Source organism: Oncorhynchus gorbuscha, linkage group LG02 (genome assembly GCF_021184085.1).
Source record: "Oncorhynchus gorbuscha isolate QuinsamMale2020 ecotype Even-year linkage group LG02, OgorEven_v1.0, whole genome shotgun sequence".
In the NCBI taxonomy this organism is placed as follows: domain Eukaryota; kingdom Metazoa; phylum Chordata; class Actinopteri; order Salmoniformes; family Salmonidae; genus Oncorhynchus; species Oncorhynchus gorbuscha.
The window spans coordinates 17,539,307-17,560,214 of NC_060174.1; the positions used below are offsets into that span (position 1 = coordinate 17,539,307).

The 20,908-nt window shown below is 42.8% G+C and overlaps 1 protein-coding gene across 2 annotated transcripts; it reads right to left on the minus strand.

Moving 5' to 3' along the window:
• Positions 1-9,344: 9,344 nt before the first annotated feature.
• Positions 9,345-18,967, minus strand: LOC123997991 (arrestin domain-containing protein 2-like). Of its 2 annotated transcripts, XM_046302782.1 has the most exons (8): positions 18,827-18,967; positions 18,375-18,635; positions 12,347-12,416; positions 11,921-12,171; positions 11,548-11,804; positions 11,202-11,364; positions 10,927-11,081; positions 9,345-10,643 (listed from the first exon to the last, which is right to left on the minus strand). In XM_046302782.1, exons 2-8 carry the CDS (start codon positions 18,631-18,633, stop codon positions 10,590-10,592), a joined length of 1,209 nt encoding a protein of 402 aa, XP_046158738.1. In that variant the 5' UTR covers positions 18,634-18,635; positions 18,827-18,967; the 3' UTR covers positions 9,345-10,589. The 2 variants fall into 2 exon arrangements, with proteins under 2 accessions (XP_046158738.1, XP_046158728.1); XM_046302772.1 differs by lacking the exons at positions 18,375-18,635; positions 18,827-18,967 and adding an exon at positions 13,652-14,164.
• Between the last annotated feature and the right edge of the window lie 1,941 nt (positions 18,968-20,908).

Here is a 20,908-nt window from a genome sequence, read left to right on the forward strand (position 1 = left end):
TTTGTTTTCATGGGACATTGTGTTCCTTTTCACTGGAAAGCATGTCAATTGAGCAATAGCCTACGTTTAAGTCAAACTAACTTGTCTCATCAGCCTACCCGCCATTGTTTTAGTTTTCTCAGGTTGGAAATCTATGTGCTAATCTACCTTTCATTCCAAGAAAATACATTCCTCTCTGCACTCCTTTCATGTGTTGGTCACATTATGTAGGTATAACTTCCCCTCTAGACCTGGCCTGCAGCCAGCCAGGGAAAAATAACATGGCCACGTGCATGCCTCACCAGCACACGGGAGGGAGGGGAAATCATTTGAATATGCCTTGACGAATATAACATGAAGGGAATACATTTGCACTATTTGGATGTGTCCACTCTGCGTCTTCACCCCACCAACTTCACGCTATGTTTGTGACTAAGCCTTAGCTCATTGACATGGCTACGATACATTGAAACATTGACTCAAAGTAGGCTTACAATTATATCATATTTATTGAATGAAATAAGCATTGCAAAACCATCTAACAATGGCATTATGTAGCATGTAATGCTCTTATCCATATTCTTCAGCTGCTGTTAGAAATTAGAATTCATCATCTGACATCATCATTCTGTTTGGAGGCTGTGTGTGGCCCTTTCAGTGTCATGCGCACGAGCTGTGAACAAAGAGCACCACAGTCACAGGAAACAATGAAAGACAGGGGCAATAAACAACAAGCCTAATCTGAGCCAAAGCACTCACATTTGTGGGGGAAGAGATTCCCCCCTCAAAATACGCCAAGGGAAGAGAGCAAATATTGGCATAAACAAGGGTCCTAAAGGTGGTCCTGAATGTTGTTTTGCTGTACCCCCAGGGAAAGTTCAACAAGTTGGGCACAGGACACAGCAGCACTGCAGCTATAATGGACTGTTTTGGACACACCCTCCTCTGAAGTTACACTGATTTCCATGAAGCCGTTTGGGGGCTTGGTTTGCCCGCAAGCTGATCCCACCATCGGTGGAGTCAACAAGGCACTTACACGCTCCACGCCCCTCGTCCTCCAACGTCACACCGCCTCTGCTGAGCAAAACCCGAGTGGCACCGCTGTCATACAGCGTGATATAAAGGAGCTGCTAAAAAACCTGTCTGGGCTGGCGGAGTATATGGCAGTCATGATTAAGGTTGCACAATTCCAGGAATTTTCAATACATTCCCTGGTTGTACTGAAATCCCAGTTGGAGGATTCCCAGAATCAGAAGGAAATAAGCAAGAAATACAGAATCCTCCAACCAGGATTTCTGGAAAACCAGGTCATTTATTGTAAGTTTCCGGATTTTTGGAATCCTAGTCATCAGTATGAGAGTAGCTAAGACAGCACTTCTCTACATTACAGCATTCTATGGGCCTACCACTATTCATTTATATTGTTCCTCAACCTTGACTTACAGTAAAAGTATATTGAGCAAACATTGAGCAAATTAAAGGCTCGATATTATGATATTGTTGGTTCTCTATCTGGTGAATCTATAGTCCAACTGAAAGTCTTTCTACAGCGTTTTTTCTTTGCTACAATACTGAATAAGTCTCCATTACTGCCTTATGTAAGTCTAATGCAGACATCTAGTCTGCTATGTTTCATGAGCAGAAATAAAAGATCCCACATATGTATATATATATATATATATACATATATATATATATATATATATATATATATATATATATATATATATTTACCCCAAAAATATATGGGGGATTGGAAATGATGCAGACAATTACATTGATGGAAGCAACATTCTTTCCGCAATATTAAGCTGATCCACCCCTAAAATAAAATTGTAAAAATAATTTTAAAAATATATTTATTTATTTATTTTTTATTAAAAAGATAATCCATCCACTTGACAGGTACGGCATATCAAGAAGCTGATTAAACAGCATGACACAGGTGCACCATGTGTTGTGTGACAAAATTGCACATTTTAGAGTGCCCTTTTATTGACCCCAGCACAGAGCAATTGGCATGCTGACTGCAGGAATGTCTAACAGAGCTGTTGCCAGAGAATTTAATGTTAATTTATCTACCATAAGTTGCCTCCAACGTAATTTGGCAGTACGTCCAACCGGCCTCACAACAGCGGTTTGCTGATGTCAATGTTGTGAACAGAGTGCTCCATGGACAAGGAACACAATTGTATTTTATCGATAGAAATTTGAATGCACAGAGATACAGTGACGAGATCCCGAGGCACATTGTCGTGTCATTCATCTGCCGCCATCACGTCATGTTTCAGCATGATAAATCACAGCCCCGTGTTGCAAGGATCTGTGAACAATTTATGGATGATAAAAATGTCCCAGTTCTTCCATGGCCTGCATACTAACCAGACATGCCACCCTTTGAGCATGTTTGGGATGCTCTGGATTGACGTGTACGACAGCTTGTTCTAGTTCCTGACAATATCCAGCAACTTCACACAGCAATTGAAGAGGAGTGGGACAACATTCCACAAGCCACAATCAAAAGCCTGATTAACTCCATGCAAATGAGATATTGACTGGTTTTCTGATCCACGCCCCTACCTTTTTTAAAGGCATTGTGTCATGTGAAATCGATAGATTGGGGCCTAATGAATGTATTTCAATTGACTGATTTCCTCCTATGAACTGTAAAAAAATATGTGCATGTTGCGTTTATATTTTTGTTCAGTATATGTCAACCTGTGTGTGGTTACAATTGAGAACATCATTGCTACAACATACTGTCTTGGCACGTCTGCTGAACAGCCCCAGGACACCTTTAAATAGAAAAGCCATTCACTTTTTTAAGACACAACCCACTGGGCACACACTGGTTGAATCAATGTTGTTTCCACTCATTTCAATGACAGTGAACCAACGTGGAATAGACATTGAATTGACGTCTGTGCCCAGTGAGAATGCATCTTGTATCCAGTAGGTTGCATATTGCTCTGTTGCACGCAAGGCACATTTTGACATGCACACAGAAACACAGACAAACAAACACGCAGACACAGACACACAAACACAGACACACAAATACACAGACACACAAACACAGACCAGATCCCCAAGTGTTGGGAAGGAATATCATGCTCTGTGGCTCGAGACAAAACATTTTGCTAACGCGGACGGTTCCATCTGCACACAGAGCCCGGCATTCCCAACGAGATACAATGACAACAACAAAGGCGATGATATGTCTTCTAATGCCACTGTGGAGCTTCCAGAGCCAATTGTTTTGCAGCCTGGCACAGTATACCGTTCTGAGATGTTGTTGTGATCGCTTGGATACTAGCCATGAAAGTGTAAAAATACAAGAGGACGAGCAACTTCCTCCCAGCAACCTCGACAACCTGGCTTGGCGACGTCTCCTCGTGTGTACGTGTCAAATTGCTAAGTCTCCTGATTGTCCCTGTTGGCTTCCTGTCTCGTTTAGAGCAGCTAGAGACAGAGGTAAAGTAATAACACGTATTTATTTATTTATTTATTACTTTGTTTTGTTACTTTGTTTTGATGCTACAGCGTTGCAACCCAATGCTACATTGGATGCCCATAGGTTAGGTTAGGGAGTTCACCACAGGTGGGATGTACTAGCATTCAATAGATTTCTATTGGAAATTACCATGAAAAGCAACCCGTTTTGGTGAGAGTTCCACCACCCACAAGCATCCCAGTTGAACGCCAATGACTGTGGATGCCCTATTTCTCACACCTTACAACTATGCGTTCAAGTGAGATATCACAATTTTATATGACCCAGAAAGACCCCTCCTCTGGCCTTGTATGGAGCTTCTAGGCTTTTGCCCAGAGGCACTGGGCCCACCCAATGCCTGCTGCATGGGGATATAGGGTCCTTTCTTATCAGTAAGAACATCAGGTTAAGCTCTGACATCACCCTCAGGAAGCCATCCACCACTGAGAGTCATCCTAACTGACTGTCAAAACAGACACTTCCCCATTAATTCTCAGTTTTTATGAAACCAACACTAATTCCTTCGCAACATCATCATGTTCTAGTTTTTTCTTTGTTACATGTGACCGTGCATGTGACTCAGAGGCAGAGGCACAAGATGACCTTCTGGTCAGCCAGTACTTCTGTAATGAACCCCCTGGCTGGATTTTTATAGGATGCTTTTAATGGGAGATACACAAGAGCATAAATCAATCTGAACTGGAGATGTTCATCTTGAGATTGTAGAAGCAGCCAAGAAGCACCACCACGCTTGTTTGGGAATAACTGGACCCGAATGGGTCACCTGAGTTATGGTGTCATATCGTAGGCTCACACTAGGCCTGTTGCGGGCTAAAAGGTGTTGTTAATTTAGACCAGAACCTTGACCATGATGTTTGTTTTTCTGTCTGCTTGTCATTGATTTGTCGTTGATTTAGGACAAACAAATAGGTAGCAAAAACATCTGTGCGGACCTCCATTGAATTTCCGAAATCCCAATGAGGCCCTTCTCAGACAGACAGTAAGAGAAGTCAATGCCCTGTTTGTGATATGTGCCATAACCACCTATTGCAATGTGTCAAGACACATACTGTATATGCCAAGCTACCAAGCCAGGCCCTGCCCCAGTAGGTTTGGTGAGAGATGGAAAAGTCTATTTTGGTCATGTTTTGAAAATGTTGGTAGTTTGAACTGACAGTTTTGTATGAATGTGTTATCCTCGATGGCCTGTCAAATCAATAATTACCACCCTGGTATTCTGTTTCCTCGTTCACTACAGACAGCAGTGCCTACTAGGCCACAGACGTTTCCAGTGAAGGAGCTTATAATGCCTCTACCACACAGCCACCTCACTCACGTGAACAAGGCATTGGAGGTTTGGTCTCATAAACTAGTCCCAGATGGAGTTTTGATGAGATAAAAAAAATGACATGGAAATAAGTCAGAAACACTGTAGCTTGTCATTGTTATCCTTCTATCCTGTTCTTGTATGTGTAAAATGTTTTGTAATGATTGTTTTCACTGCCTGCTGCCTCTGAGTAATAGAAGTGTTATGTAGATGAACCATGCCGTGGGCAGTACTGCCTGGGCACACATTCAAGCAGCTATACATAATGTTCCAAAACAAGACAGTAACATAACAATATTTTTCAGGTTTCAGGTTACCTGAACCTTTCAGTTTGGTCACATAAATTCAATTGCCATTATGGTTCAAATATGTTCAAAAATTGAAACTGTCAAATTTGGCATTGACTATGTCCACGGTCTTCTGACTGATGTGACAGAATGACTTTTCACCAGAATTCCCCTGCCCAGTCATGTTTCTTCAGTTTAGACCTAAACTGAACATGACACAATGCTTCACTCAAAAGCATGTCATAGAGTAGGTTTTGAAAAGGGTGCTTTCCCAGAAAACCTAGTGTATTATGCAGGTAATATCCTCTTCTTTGGGATGGTCTATTTGAGGAGAACAAGTTATATTCGCTCTCTCTAGTCAATTCTAACCAATGCAACTTTCTGAGACATACATTACAAAAGTATGTGAACACTCCTTCAAATGATTCGACTATTTCAGCCACACCCATTGCTGAGAGGTGTATAAAACTCAGCACACAGCCATGCAATCTCTATTGACAAACATTGGCAGTAGAATGGCCCGTACTGAAGAGCTCAGTGACTTTCAACATGGCACCATCATAGGATGCCAGCCACCTTCCCAACAAGTCAGTTTTCTGCCCTGGTCAACTGTAAGAGCTGTTATTGTGAAGTGGAAATGTCTAGGAGCTCAGCCGCAAAGCGGTAGGCCACACAAGCTGACATAATGGGACTACCAAGGGCTGAACTGCGTAGCGAACAAGAACTCTTCTTCGGGAGCTTCATGAAATGGGTTTCTATGGCTAAGCAGCCGCACACAAGCCTAAGATCACCATGCTCAATTCCAAGTGTCATCAACCAACCGAGCCACGGCCTGTTGACCTGTCACGCCCTGGTCGAAGTATTTTGTGTTTATCTTCATTTATTTGGTCAGGCCAGGGTGTGGCATGGGTTTTTGTATGTGGTGTGTATGTAGTGGGATTGTAGCTTAGTGGGGTGTTCTAGGTAAGTCTATGGCTGTCTGAAGTGGTTCTCAATCAGAGGCAGGTGTTTATCGTTGTCTCTGATTAGGAACCATATTTAGGCAGCCATATTCTTTGGTTGTGTTGTGGGTGATTGTCCTTATTCTGTGTTAGTTCACACTAGTATAGGCTGTTTCGGTTTTCGTTACGTTTATTGTTTTGTAGTGTTTGTATTTTAGATTCGTGTTATGCTTGTTTCAATAAACATGGATCGCAATCTACACGCTGCGTTTTGGTCCGACTCTCCTTCACCACACCTAGAAAACCGTTACAGAATCACCCACCGTAAATGGACCAAGCAGCGTGTCAACAGGCAGGAGCAGCCCAAAGAGGAGATGCGTAATAAGGATTTCTGGACATGGGAGGAAATCCTCGACGGGAGAGGACCCTGGGCTAAACCAGGGGAGTGTAGCCGCCCAAAGGTGGAACATGTGGAGGCAGCGAGGAGAGCAGAGCCAGCCGGTGATATGAGGGAACACGGTTGGCAAGGAAGCCTGAGAGTCAGCCCCAAAAATGTATTGGGGGGTGGCTCAGGGAGAGAGTGGCAGAGTCAGGAGTCAGACCTGAGCCAACTCTCCCTGTTTATCGTGAGGAGCCAAGGAGGAGACCAGAGCTGGTGTTGGAGGTGAGCGAAGCAGAGACTGTGAAGGAGTTAATGGGGAAATTGGAGGAGAGAGAAATGAGGGAGTTGCTGTGTTGGTGCTTTTTGCATGGCATTCGCCCGACGGAACGTGTCGGGATTTGATGGCACCTGGGTCAGCGCTCCATACTCGTCCTGAGGTGTGTGTTAGTCGGCTGGTGAAGTTGGTGCCAGCCTCACGCACCAGGCCTCCTGTGCACATCCCTAGCCTTGCACGTCCTGTGCCAACACTGCTCTCAAGATCTCCAGTACGCCTTCACGGTTTAGCCCATCCTGTGCCACCTCCACACACCAGCCCTCCGGTGGCAGCTCCCCGCACCAGGCTTCCTGTGCGTGTCCTCGGTCCAGTACCACCAGTGCCAGCACCACGCATCAGGCCTACAGTGCAGCCTCCCGTCTGTTCAGCGCTCAGAGCCTTTCTCTGCGCTACCGGAGTCTCCCGCCTGTTCAGCGCAGCTAGAGCCTTCTTCCTCTACAGCGCTGCTGGAGTCTCCTGTCTGTCCAGCGCAGCCAGAACTGCCAGTCTGCAAGGAGCTGCCAGTCTGCAAGGTGCTGCCAGCCTGCATGGAGCAGCCAGAGCTGCCAGTCTGCAAGGAGCTGCCAGTCTGCAGGAGCTGCCAGCCTGCATGGAGCAGCCAGAGCTGTCAGTCTGCATGAAGCAGCCAGAGCTGTCAGTCTGCATGAAGCAGCCAGAGCTGTCAGTCTGCAAGGAGCTGCCAGTCTGCAAGGAGATGTCAGTCTGCAAGGAGCTGTCAGCCTGCATGGAGCAGCCAAAGCTGTCAGTCTGCAAGGAGCTGCCAGTCTGCAAGGAGCTGCCAGTCTGCAAGGAGCTGCCAGTCTGCAAGGAGCTGCCAGTCTACAAGGATCCGCCAGTCTGCAAGGATCCGCCAGTCTGCCAGGATCTGCCAGAAGTGCCAGTCAGCCAGGATCCGCCAGATCTGCCAGTCGGCCAGGATCCCCAGTCAGCCAGGATCCGCCAGTTTGCCAGGATCCACCAGAACTTCCAGTCAGCCAGGATCTGCCAGTCAGCCAAAATCCATCAACCTGCCTGAGCTTTCTCTCACTCCCGAGCTTTCTCTCACTCCCGAGCTTCCCCTCATTCCGAGCTGTCCTTCAGTCCCGATCTGCTCCTCAGTCCAGTGGGGTTCTGGGTGAGGACTACTAGGCCATGGTCGGCGGCGAGGGTGGACTATTCAGGGACGCGAGGAGACTAAGGCATTGACTGAGTGGGGTCCACGTCCCACGCCGGAGCCGCCACCATGGAGACGCCCACCCGGACCCTCCCTATTGTTTTGAGGTGCGTTCGGGAGTCCGCACCTTGGGGGGTTCTGTCACGCCCTGGTCGAAGTATTTTGTGTTTATCTTCATTTATTTGGTCAGGCCAGGGTGTGACATGGGTTTTTGTATGTGGTGTGTATGTGGTGGGATTGTAGCTTAGTGGGGTGTTCTAGGTAAGTCTATGGCTGTCTGAAGTGGTTCTCAGAGGCAGGTGTTTATCGTTGTCTCTGATTGGGAACCATATTTAGGCAGCCATATTCTTTGGTTGTGTTGTGGGTGATTGTCCTTAGTGTCTTGATGTCCTTATTCTGTGTTAGTTCACACTAGTATAGGCTGTTTCGGTTTTCGTTACGTTTGTTTTGTAGTGTTCGTATTTTAGATTCGTGTTACGTTTGTTTCAATAAACATGGATCGCAATCTACACGCTGCGTTTTGGTCCAACTCTCCTTCACCACACCTAGAAAAGTTTACATGACCCCACTATCATTCAGAAGGCGAGGTCAGTACAGGTGCCTCAAAACTGGGACCGAGAGACTGGAATACAGCTTCTATCTCAAGGCCATCAGACTGTTAAATAGCCGGCTACTCAAGCCTGCAACCCTATATACGTAGACTTGTTAGATATTACTGCAATTTTGGAGCCAGATTAACAAGCATTTCGCTACACCAGCTAAATGTGTATGTGACCAACAAAATATGATTCGATTTGTAAAGCTCACCGCCATTGGACTCTGGAACAGTGGAAATCTTAACGCTACAGCGTACAATAATATAGATGGCTGTGTGCTTCCAACTTTTCCTGTTCCATGACAATGCCCCCATGCACAAAGCGAGGTAAATAAATTGTCAATCGGTGTGGAAGAACAAGACTGACCTGGACATAGCCCTGAGCTCAACCCCATCAAACACCTTTGACATTAATTGGAATGCAGACTGTGAGCCAGGACTATTCGCCCAACATCAGTGCCTGACCTCACTAATGCTCGTGGCTGAATGGAAGCAAGTCCCCACAGCAATGTCCCAACATCTAGCAGAAAGCCTTCCCAGAAGAGTGGAGGCTGTTATAGCAGCAAAAAAAGGGTGGGGACCAACTCCATATTAATGCCATGATTGTAGAATGAAACTAGCAGGTGCCCATATACTTTTGGGCATGTAGTATAGGAGACCAATTAAGATACGTTCAGCAAGCAACCGTGGGGACACACTGGTTGAATCAACGTTGTTTCCACAACATTTTATTGAAATTGTCTATTCCATGTTGGTTTAACATCTGTTCCCAGTGGGAAGGTTCTCTTTCCTATTTGTCCTTAAAGATAGATGACCGCATGTCACAGAGATCACAATTCCTTGACCGAAAACACATGTTTCAGTGTTTTTATTAGAAAAGGGAATTACAAAAACTTTGGCAAGTTCTGAGAATCAACAGCGGCGTTTGTATAAAATACATTCAATTTCAGGTGTGTGCTGCACTGCGCATGACACGTAAGCTGCATTGCTGACCTGAAGTCAGTTCTTTAGTACACATCTCCAACTTAAGGCTTAATGTAACGCTGAACAAATTTTCTGCAGACGGTTGGAAAACAAGGCATCTGGATTGAATCAAACACATAACCACATGGCTCTGATATTTCCTCCTTAGCTGTTTCTAAAGCTAATCATTTGAACTTGCAGCAGCTACAAACTCTTCTTCCTCGTGTCACCGTTTCTAAATCAGTGCTAGACTATTTGAGAAAACATTATGCCCAGGTTTGTGCTATAGCACAAGCTTTTACACAACACTAACTTTTCTCTTGAATTCTTCCACATGCAAAAAACTCAACTGTTTAGTTTTCATCCATTACTGTCAAATTAAGATTCAGAATACATTGAACATCCCCATACAGAGGACGTCTCTCATGGAATCATTTCAGTACATTCAGATACTACAGGATTCAAGTTCCCTTTTGCATAGTATTACCCGGCTAAATGCCGAAACCTGCCGACTCAACTCCTCCTCACCAAACAGTCTCAGATAAGTGCTTACTTGAATAACAGAATTATTCATCATGATTGAGTCATACTACATGTTACCAGGCAAGGAGGAGTTGGGTATTAAAAGATGAGTTACAGGTGCCTCTTAACACCAGCTGATCATTTACAGATGTTAACTGAAGATATACCATTGCATTCTTTGAGGCCTAGTTATCATCTGCAACTCCAACTCTCCCTCACCAAAATCAAGTGATCCTCCCCCAATATTTCCCCAAACACAAAACATTTATTGTGTGGGGGTTCATTGATTGGCAGGAGGGGTGACTCGATTTCATCATCCTGAGTCAGAATCACTTGAGAGGACAGGAACCATGGGAAAAGTTATTTCCTTTTCTTGTTGAACTTAACATGTCCCCCTTTCTTTTTTTAAAAAGGACTTCATCCACAAGCAGGTCCTGTCGCCTCCATCTTCTTTTCCAGCCTCTCAGTGGTACTCTAAGTCCCTTCCAACAACAGAAGCCACATCTTTGGACTGAGTCACCAGTTTCGGAGAGTAATCCAGGGGAAGACAAATCTCTTCGCTTCGTTTAATTAAAATAGGGTCATCGTGTGACGCTCAAGTGGTGCTTATGGTTCAACACGTCATGCAGCGACGTCTCATGTTGAGGGGCTGAGGATTTGGGTCGATCTGCAGGAGCAAAACACAAAGGTTTAAGATTCAATAAGTAGCCTAGCGGTTAAGAGCGTTGGGCCAGTAACCGAAAGGTCGCTGATTCAAATCCCCAAGCTGACGAGGGGGAATTTTTTAAATGTATCTGTCAATATGTCCTTGAGCAAGGCTAACTGCTTCTGTAAATCACTCTGGATAAGAGCGCTTGATAAAAGACTAAAATGTCAATTGAGTGATAGAAGTGTAATCAAAGAAGTGCATCCCTATTGTCACAAGAGTATTCCAAGGGGTGCTAGCTCACCTCGCAGTACACCGGAGGAGGTCGGAAGCGGAACTCCTGGACAAAGGCCCTGAGAGGGTGCTCCATAATCCCACTGAGGTCCTCCTCAGGATGGGGGGCCGTAATGTTCCGCTCAGCCTCCTCATCCGTCACCACAGAGCTGTAGTCAGGAGGAGCTGTGTGGGGAGGGAAAGAGGGTACAGATGAGTAAACCATTTTTCCTAAGGTAGGAGATTTTCAGGGGGACCTGGCATTGACACCGCTTAGTCTTGTATTACAATGAGACAGACACTTACGCTCAGGCTGCTCGGGGATGGCCATGCGGAGCCATTCCAGGTTAACACTGTACTGGCTGCTGACGCTGGAGGTGCGGCTACCAAAGGGATGGAGGGGGATGGTGCCCATGACCAGGGGCAGCTCTAGGCACAGCTTGGAGGTCCCAGGAACATCCACACACACCTAGGTGGTGGAGAGGGGAGAAAGCTTTTAGAACTAGAGTAACCGACACGTCAGTAGGGGTACAACTACTACCGACTGATCTCTAATTAGCTTTTCATTATCAATCGGAGGGATATCCTCAACAAGGAAAATCGAATGAATGTGAATGATGTACTTTTAATTCTGTCTATGCCTTGAACTCACCCTGAGCATGTATTCCACTTTGATGATTCGGCACTGCAGGATGGAGGGCCCGACAGGAGGGATCTTGATGGCGCGACCATGCCAGGTCTCCCTGCGCTGGGCGCCCACCACATCACCACTAAGCGTGGCCACCACCGCTTGCTTCTGCTTCATGGTGCCCCGGGCGATGAACGTCTGCGTCTGTGTGATGTAGGCCTTAGGCACCACAGAGCGTGAGGTGGCATTGTCAAACTCAGCAAATACAGGAATCACCTCACCTGGAAGATGAAGAATAGAGGCTTTGAGGTGAGATTTGGTTCAGTTAAAATGAGTTATTTGCCTTAATGTTCAGTTTTCAGGGCCACTAGGATTAAAAGGTATGATTGGTTCTTACCTGGTGTGTAACCTTTACGATCGATCTTAGCGGTTATTGACACCTGTCCAAAATTGCGGTACCACACCCGTGCCATCTTGTCTTTAGTGCCAGCTTGGGGAGCCAATAAGGCTGGTGTGTTAATGTCAATGGGCTCGATGACTGTAAACTCCTTCTTGATCTTCCTCACTGTAGCCCAGGGCCTATGCAGCTTCACTTTCACCCAGTAGCGGATGCTGCCATGCTTGCCTTCGAAGGATGTCACCAGTGTCCTGTTGAAGCAACAAAAAAAAGAGTTTAAATAAAAACAGATTGATTAGATATCAGTTGTTCTTTAATAAGATGCAAGGATTTCATAGGTCCAAATCAAAGGCAAATTAACATTTGCCTCCAGCGCATTACTGTATAATAATTCCAAAACCATTCATTCCAGAAAGGGATACTTACTCTTCAGGCAACTGGAAACTAAATGGGAATTCATGTCTTCCAGCAGAGAGGAGGGTGTGCTCGCCATTATCTGAAGAAAATAATAATAAAATAAGCATTCATTATTTGAAACCACTTCTGATCCACATTGATTACTGAATGAGGGCCTTTTGCTTTCCAAAGCAATGTACTACCTAAAATACATACAGGAGAAATCACTGAGTTTCTTTATTACAATGAACTGCAAATGCAGTTTTCCCTTTTCTCCTTAAACACAAAAGCACCATCACATGCCCTCTATACTGCAGGGTACTCTTGAATGGGGATTTGCAGTCCCTTGTTTTTCTATACATTATTAAATTTAAGGCTGCATTCAGACCAAGTAAATTCTTAGAGTGAATCCAAACTCAATCTAATATGCATAATACTTTCAAATCCTTTGACAGGGTCAAGTGCATTCAGTGGGGTTAACTACTTTTACTTAAGCAGCTGTTTTTTTGTTGTTGTTTTTTTACTTCACTACATTCCTAAAAAAATGTACTTTTTACTCCATACATTTTTCCTGACACCCAAAAGTACTGGTTACATTTTGAATGCTTAGCAGGCCAGGAAAAGGGTCCAATTCACACGCTTATTAAGAGAACATCCCTGGTCATCCCTACTGCCTCTGATCTGGCAGATTCACTAAACACGAATGCTTTGACAGTAAATGATGTCTGAGTGTTTAGTGACCATGGCAATCTGTAAATACTTTTTAAATAAAAAAAATATATATATATATATATATATATATATATATATATATAAAATTGTGCAGTCTGGTTTGCTTAATATAAGGATCTTTTAAATGATTCATACTTTTACTTTTGATACTTTAAAATATTTAAAACCAAATACTTCAAGACTGTTACTCAAGTAGTATTTTACTGGGTGACTGTTACTGGAGTCATTTTCTATTAAAAAAGGCATCTTTACCTCTACTCAAGTATGACCATTTTGTGCGTTTTCCACCACAGTGCTTAATTTGAATGAAAACAATTATTTTTCCATGCTGCAAATTTAAACGTTAAAAATTTGTATATTTCGCCTTTAACCAGGTAGGCCATTTGAGAATTTACCATTGAGAACACCCGAATATGAAAATTATTACAGAATAACTAAGAAATAACAAAATACCTTCCCATGAGAGAAACACTACACAAAACCCAGTTATGTACAATTAAAATACTTTTCTCGAGTAAAATTTGCCCAAGTGGTTTTGCCCAATGAGTTGCATATTATGGAACACTTCATTGCTTTCATTCACCGATCGAGTGAATGACTAACCTGCTTGCAGAAGAACTTCTCTCCTGTTGAGATACTCCACTTCGTCGCTGTAGTTTTGAGTATAGGCAGTACTGGACCCAGCCGAACGAGATTCGGTCCAATGCACTTTCGCAAAACCTTCTGCGTGCAACTTCAACGACTGCACTTTACTTTCACCTGAAAGGTTCAAAACAACTTTTCCAGACACCACGTCCCCACTGCTGAAAACTGGAGGGGAATCGATTTCTGGAGAGTCGAAGGCGATGTACAACCTTTTCAATTTGTCGAAAATCATCGTGAGGGTTGTTGGTTCCAAACAGTATACTTATGTTAAAATGTTATTGTTCAAGTTGTCAAATAACGTTTCGGTACTATCTTAATATTATTGTCGCTACACTTGCAAAACAAAACTGATTAAGTAGTCGCGGCCACAGCTCCCATTTGCTCGTAGTGGGCTGTCCTAATATATTATGTAAGGCCGCATAGAGGGTAACGTGCTAATAAACATCTTTCCTGGGTGTGGAGCGCTCGAGAACGGGGAAAACCGTGCCTGGTGATTGATGGTTACAGGTTCTTAGACGAAAACAGGCTTACTGAGCATGCCCGAAGGCTGCAAAGATCCTCCCATTTGACAAAATAGTTTCACATTGCATAATAGTAAAAAGGGTATTTCAGCTTTTGCTCATGCCCATTTGTTGGTATTCTGTACATGTGGTCTATGCATTAATTTCTAGAAAGCGAACATGCGCAACTTGCCAATTATATATTTTTAAAGTCTGTAAATTCCTATAATGAATTATATTTTAATTGTTATTATTCATTAATGCACTGCATTGTTAGGGTGCAGCAAAATGCACACAAGCATTTTGCTGCACCTTTTATACCTGCTGTAAACTTGGTATGTGGCGAAAACATTTGATTTGGTCATAACATTGATTTGTTTTGCCATTTCATATAGGATACCACTTCAAGAAACAGTAAGAATAAGGGGAAAGTGCATGAAGATGAAAAGTACATTTTAAACTAATATTTTATACACATACACAGAATATATATTGAATAACAATTAGTTACATGACCTCTAGATTGCAAAATCGGGTAACATCTTGTCCCAAAAAAAGTTGTTTACCTTTGTTTCCTGAAAGCATGCAGGGTTATATACTGCCACCTTGTGTTGTGAACATGACACATGAAACAGCAGGGTTTCCCAAACTCAGTCCTGGGGTCCCCCTGGGTGCACGTTTTGGTTCTTGCCCTAGGGCTACACAGCTGATTCAAATAATCAAAACTTGATGGTGAGATGGTTATTAGAATCAGATGTGTAATGCTAGGGCAAAAAACAAAACGTGCACTCAGGAACTGTACAGTACAGCACAGCTTTGATACCCTCTGCCTCCTGGTGGCTATATGAGATTTTTTATTTTAATTTTAAGTGTCAGTCATGGAGGCCTCACCGTCTCTAATCAACTTTAGTCAGCTCTGACCATAGACTTCCTATAGTGGCTGGGCAGATGAGATAAAAACACATACACAAGCAAGATTTTGGATTTATACAGCCACATAGTATCAATTAATCAATGGGATGCAGACAAACAAGTTAATGCAGTGTAAATATTTGTTTTAAATTGTACAGAAGGCCATAGCTATATGTTCAACAGTCTGGCTTAAATTTCTAAATATATGAAGGTGCACAAACAGCAGGACTTAATGTTTAGCAAATTAAGCCAGAGTTTATTCAAGCTAAAAAAAAAAGTGTATTGCTATGAACACAGTATCCTTATCAATCAGACAACCAAACAGTTGTAGTATCAGTACCACTATGAAGTTTCTCAAAACCAGACCAACCAAACTAAAGCATTGATCAAAGCTTCGTGTCTTGACCTTTTCCACTTCGTTACATTACAGCATTGTTCTTAAATGGATTGAAATGCCCCCCCCCCCCCCATAAATCTACACACAATACCCCATAATAACAAATACAAAAAACAGATTTGGAAATTTTAGCAAATTTATTTTTAAAAATTACCTGAAATATCAGATTGACATAAGTATTCAGACCCTTTACTCAGTACTTTGTTGAAGCAGCGATTACAGCCTCAAGTCTTCTTGGGTATGACCCTCTCACCCCACCCCCCTAAGTTTTAGATGCACACCTGTATTTGAGGAGTTTCTCCCATTCTTCTCTGCAGATCCTCTCAAGCTCTGTCAGGTTGGATGGGGAGTTTCTCCCATTCTTCTCTGCAGATCCTCTCAAGCTCTGTCAGGTTGGATGGGGAGCGTCACTGCACAGCTATTTTCAGGTCTCTCCAGAGATGTTCGAGCTGGTACAAATTCAGGCTCTGGCTGGGCCACTCAAGGACATTCAGAAACTCATCCCGAAGCCACTCCTGTGTTGTCTTGTTTGTATACTTAGAGTCTTTGCCCTGTTGGTGAACCACCTTCCCAGTCTGAGGTCCTGATGGTGCAGGTTTTCATCAAGGATCTCTGTACTTTGCTCTGTTCATCTTTCCCTTGATCCTGACTAGTCTCCCAGTCCATGGCGCTGAAAAACATCCCCATAGCATGATGATGCCACCACCATGCTTTTGAGAGTCCTTTAGGTACCTTTTGGCAAACTGCAAGCAGGCAGTCATGTGCCATTAAGAATGATGGAGGCAACTGTGTTCATGGGGACCTTCAATGCTGCAGATATTTTTTGTTACCCTTTTCCAGATCTGTGCCTCGACACAATCCTCTGTTGGAACTCTACAGACTATTCCTTCAAATCTAATGTTATTTGTCACATGCCCTGAATACTTTACCGTGAAATGCTTACTTACAAGCCCTTAACCAACAATGCAATTAAGAAAATATTTACTAAATAAACATTTTTAAAAAAATGTAACAATAAAATAACAATGAGGCTATACAGGGGGTACTGGTACCGAGTCAATGTGCGGGGGGGTACAGGTTAGTCGAGGTCATTTGTACATGTAGGTAGGGGTAAAGTGACTATACATAGATAATAAACAGCAAGTAGTGGCAGTGTAAAATCAAAAAGGGGGGGGGGGGGGGTCAATGCAAATAGTCTGGGTGGCCATTAATTGTTCAGAGGTCTTATGGCTTGGAGGGGTAAAAGCTGTTAAGGAGCCTTTTGGTCCTAGACTTGGCGCTCCGGTACCACTTGTCGTGCGGTACCTGAGAGAACAGTCTATGGCTTGGGGGACTGGAGTCTGACAATTTTTGGGGCTTTTCTCTGACACTGCCTAGTATATAGGTCATGGACCTCATGGCATGGTTTTTGTTCTAACATGCACTGTCAACTGTGAGACATTATATAGACAAGTGTGTGCCTTTTCAAATCATATCCAATCAATTGAATTTACCACAGTTGTAGAAACATCAAGGATGATCAATGGAAACATGCTGCACCGGAGCTCAATTTCGAGTCTCATAGCAAAGGGTCTGAATACCTATATAAATAAGGTATCTTTTTTTTTTTATACATTTAAAAACATTTCTAAAAACCTGTTTTCACTTTGTCATTGAGGTATTGTGTGTAGATTTAGAAGGATTTTTTATTTAATCCATTTAGCATAAGGCTGACAAAATGTGGATAAGGGGAAGGGGTCTGAATACATTCCAAATGCACTGTATTAGTCAGGTAAAGGATTTTTAGGGGGTGTATTTCAGATTTCTGTAGAGGCTGTTTACCTAGCTGGGACTCCAGATACAATCTATCAGTTAATTGTTTTTTGATCATGGAGATCTTGATTTGAAATAACAAACAAAGCCTAATCAAAGTCAGTAATAATTTAACTTACCTTAACTTAAGTTTGCATGTAAAGAAATGAGGACTTAATGTGCAGTATAGTGAAGATGAAGGGTTGGGGGGTGTCCTGTCCCTCAAGCTCCCACATGTTGTTTTCCCTGTTGCCTGACAGACAGAGGCACTATTTTTTTTAAACCCCCAGCCCCTTTCAGACAAGCAACTGCCTCTGCCTCTTATTGGGCGTCTCCACTCACACTTCCTTTTACAGAAGTTTATTCTTTCCAAAAGCACTATTCACAGTTGTCTATCAGTCATAATGAAAGAACATATAAAACCCCTAAATCAAGACTGTAAATTGCCATGACTTCCCAGTAACAGGACTGCTCTATTTATTTACCCTGCAGTCTGATGTCCTACACTCAGAGAAAAAAAAAGGGGGGGTGCTATATAGAACCTACAAGGGTTTTTCAGCTGTCCCCATAGGCTAACCCTTGGATCCAGGTAGAACCCTTTCCACAGAGGGTTCTACCTGAAACCAAAAAGGGTTCCACTATGGAGACAGCCGAAGAACCCTTTTGGAACCCTTTTTTCTAAGAGTAAATCCAATTCCTAGAAGCATGTTGGTGCTACATGTGAGCTTCATTCACACACAACCAAATTTAAAATATTAAGTTAATGCTGTACAATATTCTCCAGAGTTTCGTCCCTCTAAGAATGTCATTTTCTAATAGGTGTGCATTTTTTCCCCCGAGGGCCATAAGTAGGGCATGTGTCTTTACTGTGTCCTACAGTAGGCTTGGTGAAATCCAAGATGCACTAGGCTACTTTTAGAGATAGCTTTTTAAAACACGCAAACAATTAGTCCCATTCATTGGCTCAAAATTAAAAGGAAATCAATATATGCTACACCTTAGAAATAGTTTAACATTGTTGAGAAATAACAAAACAGTTTAACAATGACCAGAGTGCTTTTCCCATGAGAAGACTACTTACCTCGGATGAGATGTTGCCTCTTCCTGAAGTAACTGATCTTGGAGGTGTAGTCGTTGTAAACGGCATTCATGCCTCCACTGCGATTCTCAAGCCAGTGGGCAGTGGCAACCCCTCTTCCAAGGACCTTCATGGAGTCCACTTTCGTATCCCTGTTGAGCTCCAAAACGACCTTTCCGGACAGTATCTCGCTGCTGGCATACACAGCATCGCCCGGTCCGTCGAACTCCAGCTTAAAACTTTTGATACTATTGAAAGTCATTCCTTGGAGGGGAAAATAAAGATTTTTTACCACAAGAAAATGTAGCCTGAGACATAAATAACTGAAGGAGCCGAGAATCGTCAATCACACGATTCTAAAACTCAATATATATACACTAAATTAAATTACACTGTTTTTAAATAAAATCTTTCACACCAGCTGATCAAAAGTCTGTCAAAGACCGCAAACCTACCTTTAAAAAAATGGGAGATGGTGAATTCGAGGTGTCAGGCTGTCTTCGCTGACTGTTGTATTTATATTGTACAACGTTTCTACCACATAATTTCGAAGCACAGATAGGGCAGGTTCCGTTTACACGCCAATTAGAATAAAGCACATTTGAGTCACGTCGCCCACTATTGGAGACGAGCGTGGACAGAAAGCGACAACTGCAGAGATATTAGAGAAAGGATGAGATAGGAATCCCATTGGCAATGGTGGAATAACGAAAAAGTCCTCATCAGCAGACAGTCAACCAATCGCGTTCACGTTGTCATGTTGCGTCACGCAGTTGATAAGTTAATCGTCACGCAACCCTTTCTCAAAATCAGGGTATGAGTCGAGAAACCTGCCTATTTTCGTCAAATGTAATATCACGATTCCAATGTTATACGATATTAGAGAACAATAATTAATTATCTCACATCTCGTATGTGCAATGGTGTACTTCTTGTTTACGAAATTCATGCTAATGTTGTTTTTTTGAGCTCGGGACCAATTGACTTCCATTCAATCCATGAAGGAGAGCTCTTCTTGTCCCACAAATGCACCGTGAGCCCCATTGACAAAGCACGAAAGCACGGGCAACGTACACAATGAGAGGTACAACAATTCAAATGGAGTTTCCTATCTCCTCAAAAGTATCTGACTACTTTTTTCAGTACGTGCTTGAAATGTAATTGGTTTACGAGATGATTCGCTCATAGATTGCTGTCCAATCCTTCCCTCCCTCATACATGAGTGCACAAATGTATGGTCTCATGTTTACATACATATGCAATACGCATCAACCGTATAAGAAAATAGATAATGCATTGGATGCATAAGATATCAATGCATGTAATAGGTTTAGGTATTAATTTATGAAAATATAGATTAAAATGGAAGAATATTCTCCCATATTTCACATCGGCCACACTCAACCCCTTTTGACCTCTTCCTTTTTCCGCAGCAACCAGTGATCCTTGTCAACAGCATCATTCAAACAGTATAGCTTCCGTCTCTCTCCTCGCCCCAATCTGGGCTCGAACCAAGGACCCTCTGCACACATCAACCACAGTCACTCACAAAGCAGAGCAAAGGGAACAACTACTTCTAGGTCTCAGAGCACTGAAACACTATTAGCGCGCACCAGCGTTAACTAGCTAGCCCTTTCACTTCGGCCACATATATACTTGTTACTTGTAGATTTTTCTGACTAGTGCAAAAAAGTTGCTATATAAATGTCCACCTTAAAAAATACATTTAAATTGATAACATCTGATATGTGTTGATGAATTAATGAACTTGGCTATGTTTCCCTTCATGATAACTGGGTCATTGTCCTTTCAGGTGTGTGAAATCAGGTTTGACATATTTAAGTCTAACCACCCACTCACGGTTTTGCTCAACAAAGCAGCTCCCAAACATGGCAATCAGCAGCTTGGGTTCAAGGTTATGTTGCTGTTTCGGAATTCTCCTATTTGTTTTTACACATATCATACTTAGTCAGGTGTAAAAATAAATAAAAATATTTTAAAAAAAGAGTAAATCCAAGAACTAAACCTGTCATTGCCCAAACAGACACTAACCTTAGCAACACACTTATTGAATACCACATCATGTCTCATAATACCCATAAAACCTAGCGGTAAAACTCGGAAATGGTTCCAATCCTTTTTTCCACCATACATTTTTCTGTAGGGGGGTTTTAGAACTACAGTGGGACAAAAAAAGTATTTAGTCAGCCACCAATTGTGCAAGTTCTCCCACTTAAAAAGATGAGAGGCCTGTAATTTTTATCATAGGTACACTTCAACTATGACAGACAAAATGAGAAGAACAAATCCAGAAAATCACATTGTAGGATTTTTAATGAATTCATTTGCAAATTATGGTGGGAAATAAGTATTTGGTCACCTACAGATAAGCAAGATGTCTGGCTCTCACAGACCTGTAACTTCTTCTTTAAGAGGCTCCTCTGTAGATTCGTTACCTGTATTAACCTGTTGATCCTACCCCCTACTTTTTCGAACATTCTGTTAAAAATCGCGCAACATTTCAGCGCCCTGCTACT